The 2,983-nt window shown below is 57.3% G+C and overlaps 1 protein-coding gene across 1 annotated transcript in view; it reads right to left on the bottom strand.

Annotated features, from left to right (window-relative positions):
• Positions 1-2,419, bottom strand: part of EMH_0046340 (uncharacterized protein) — a gene marked incomplete at both ends in the record, with an annotated part of 8,694 nt that extends 6,275 nt beyond the window's left edge. Inside the window, 3 exon segments of the mRNA XM_013496156.1 lie at positions 3-1,086; positions 1,251-1,663; positions 1,832-2,419. Of these exon segments, the coding sequence (XP_013351610.1) occupies positions 3-1,086; positions 1,251-1,663; positions 1,832-2,419 (2,085 nt within the window).
• Positions 2,420-2,983: the final 564 nt, after the last annotated feature.

Raw genomic sequence — 2,983 nt, 5'->3', positions numbered from 1 at the left:
TCACGCAGCACCGGCTGCACCAGCAGCTCGATGACCATGGAGAGCTGCAGCGCCTTGACGGGTGCAGCAGCAGGTGTTGATGATGATGCTGCTGCTGTTGCTGCTGCTGATACTGCAGCAACCTCCAGCTCGGCAAAGGAGGTCATCAGCAGCCGCTGCTTCTGTCGCAGCAGCAGCTGCGGCAGTATCTGCTGCTGCAGCAGCAACGGTATGAATGAGAATCTATAAACTGTGCTGCCTATGCTGCAGCAGCGAACGAGAGAACGAATAACAGCAAGGGTTTGCTGCTGCATCTGCTGCTGCTGCTGCTGCATCAGCTCAACAAAAGCTTCCGGTGTCATCGCAACCTCTTCATCTGTCTGCTGCTCTTTCTCCCCCTCCCCCTCCTGCTGCTGCTGCTGCTGCTGCTGCTGCTGCTGCTGCTGCTGGTCGTTGTCTTGGTCTTGCTGCGGCTGCTGCTGCACCGCCCGCTGCTGCTGCCGCTGCAGCCACCCCAGCAGATATGCATCTGTCTTTCCCCTGAGCTGCCTAGACACCCCAAAATGAAGGAAAGCAGTTAGCTGCTTCGCCTGCAGCAGCAGCTCTTCTCTATCTGTTTCTTGCAGCTGGTGATCTTCTGCTGCAGCAAGTGCTGCTGCTGCTGCTGCTGCTGTTCTCTCTGAACCAGATGCACCACTTGCTGCTGCTGCTGCTGCTGCTGCTGCTGCTGCTCGTGCTGCAGACACAGCCTGCTGAGAAACAGATGAGACACCGTCAGAAACAGCATCGAGATATTCACAAAACAACTCAACAAGGGGTTGATGCAGCTGCTGCAGCTGCTGCTGCTGCTGCTGCAGCCGCTGCTGCTGCTGCTGCTGCTGCTGCTGCAGGCTTGAACACATCAAAAAATCTATAAATATTAAATCCGGGTGAGCTTGCTGCAGCGCGTAGCATACTTTTGTTGCTGCTACAGCAGCAAAACGCAAACTCTCGCTGCTGCTGCTGCTGCTGCTGCTGCTGCTGCTGCTGCTGCTGCCGCTCGTCCAGCTATCTAATTCATACCGCAGCGCCAGCTTCATCTCGGGCAGCATACGCAGCACAGCCAGCCTGCAGCAGCAGCAGCAGCAGCAACAAACACAGCAGCAGCAGCAAATACAGCAGCAGCAAATACAGCGGCAGCAGCAGCAAGTACAGCAGCAGCAGCAGCCGATGCCGCAGCAGCAGCAACAGCAGCAACAGCAGCAGCAGCAGCAGCAGCAGCAAACACTAACCGTAAAGGCCGAGCGGAGGTAATTTGTAAGTGCTGCAGCAGCACCTCAAGGAATGCCTCTCTCACGCTGCAGTACTGCAGTGTATGCTGCTGCTGCTGCTGCTGCTGCTGCTGCTGCTGCAGCATAATATGCCCCTCCTCTGATAGAAGAGGCAGCAGCAAAGCAGCAGCAGCAGCAGCAGGAAACCTATTAAACAAAGAGCTTAGTGGTGCTGCATACAACGGAGACTGCAGCGCCAGCAGCCGCTGCAGCAGCTGCTGCTGCGGGTCCGTGCTGCAGCTGCTGCTGCAGCTGCTGCTGCTGCTGCTGCTGCTGCTGCAAGGCAGCAGCAAAGACAGCAGCAGCTGCTGCAGCCCCTCCGTCGACGGCATAAACGCTAGCGCTGCTATGCATGCTGCTGCTGGCCGCCACACCTGAAAAAATACAAAACCCTAAACCCTAAACCCTAAACCCTAAACTCTAAACCCTAAACCCTAAACCCTCAATTCCAACCCCCCGACCCCAAACCCCAAACCCTAAACCCTAAACCCTGAGTAGACCTATAAACCCTAAACCCTAAACCCTAAACCCTAAACCCTCACCAGGATATTTGAGGAGGCAGCAATCCCTTCGGGTGCAGCGATATGAAGGAAGCGTACTGCTGCAGTGCTGCTGCTGCTGCTGCTGCTGCTGCTGCCGCAGCAAGCAACAGCAGAAGAGTAGCAGCCTTCGACAGCAGCAACAGCAAATGTATGCCGCAGCAGCTGCTGCAGCAGCTGCTGCAGCAACGGCCTCCTCTCACTGCATGCGCTAGGGTTTAGGTGCAGCAGCCTAGCAACCCCCTGCAGCAGCCCCACGAGATAGTTTTCTGCTGGGGTTAGAGCAGCACCAACACGTTCTGCTGCTGCTGCTGCTGCTGCTGCTATAGGGTCTGCTGCTGCTGCTGCTGTTGCTGCTACAGCAGCAGCCAGCTGCTGCTCCACAGCAGGCCATACAATATCCTCCAGTGCTGCAGCAACTAATCTTCCTCTGCTGCTGCTGTTGCTGCTGCTGCTGCTGTCGTTGCTGCTGCTGTCCCTGCTGCTGCTGCTGCCGTTGCTGCTGCTGCCGTTGCTGCTGCCGTCGCTGCTGCTGCTGTCGCTGCTGCTGCAGTTGCTCTCGTGCTTCAGCAGCACCTTTAGCGCATGCATTGCGGCGCGAGACAGATCCTCAAACGGAAGAAACAGGCAGCTGCAGCAGCAGCAGCAGAAGCAGCAGCAGCAGCAGCAGCAGCAGAAGCAAAACACAAAAAGCATGAATAAACATTTCTCTATACATGTTGCTGCAACTGCTGCTCTTACTAGTGCTGCTGTCGCTACCCTTGTTATTGCTGCTGCTGCTACTCCTGTTACTGCTGCTGCTGCTGCTGCTGCTGTTGCTGCTGCTGCTGCTGCTGCTGCTGCTGCTGCTTACTTTGCTATACCGACGACACAGTGCTGCAGCGCGGGGGCCATGGGGGGCGCCGAAGAAATAACGAAGGGGACGTTGGCTTCAGCAGCAGCAGCAGCAGCTGCTGCTGCTGTTGCTGCTGCATTGAGAGAGCTGCTGCTGCTGGGGTTAAGACCCGGGCCCGCTACATGCGCAGCAGCAGCAGGCTGGTCTTTGCGTGCTGCATGCAGCAGCTGCTGCAGCGGCAGCCGCGGCAGCAGCAGCAGCTGCTGCCAGTCCTCGTGCAGCACAGCTAGCTTCAGGAACCGGATCGCCAGCAGCAAAGC

The sequence above is a fragment of the Eimeria mitis genome, genomic scaffold, assembly GCF_000499745.2.
Source record: "Eimeria mitis Houghton genomic scaffold, Emh_scaff1950, whole genome shotgun sequence".
Lineage (NCBI taxonomy): Eukaryota > Apicomplexa > Conoidasida > Eucoccidiorida > Eimeriidae > Eimeria > Eimeria mitis.
This window is presented reverse-complemented; position numbering and strand designations above follow the sequence as displayed.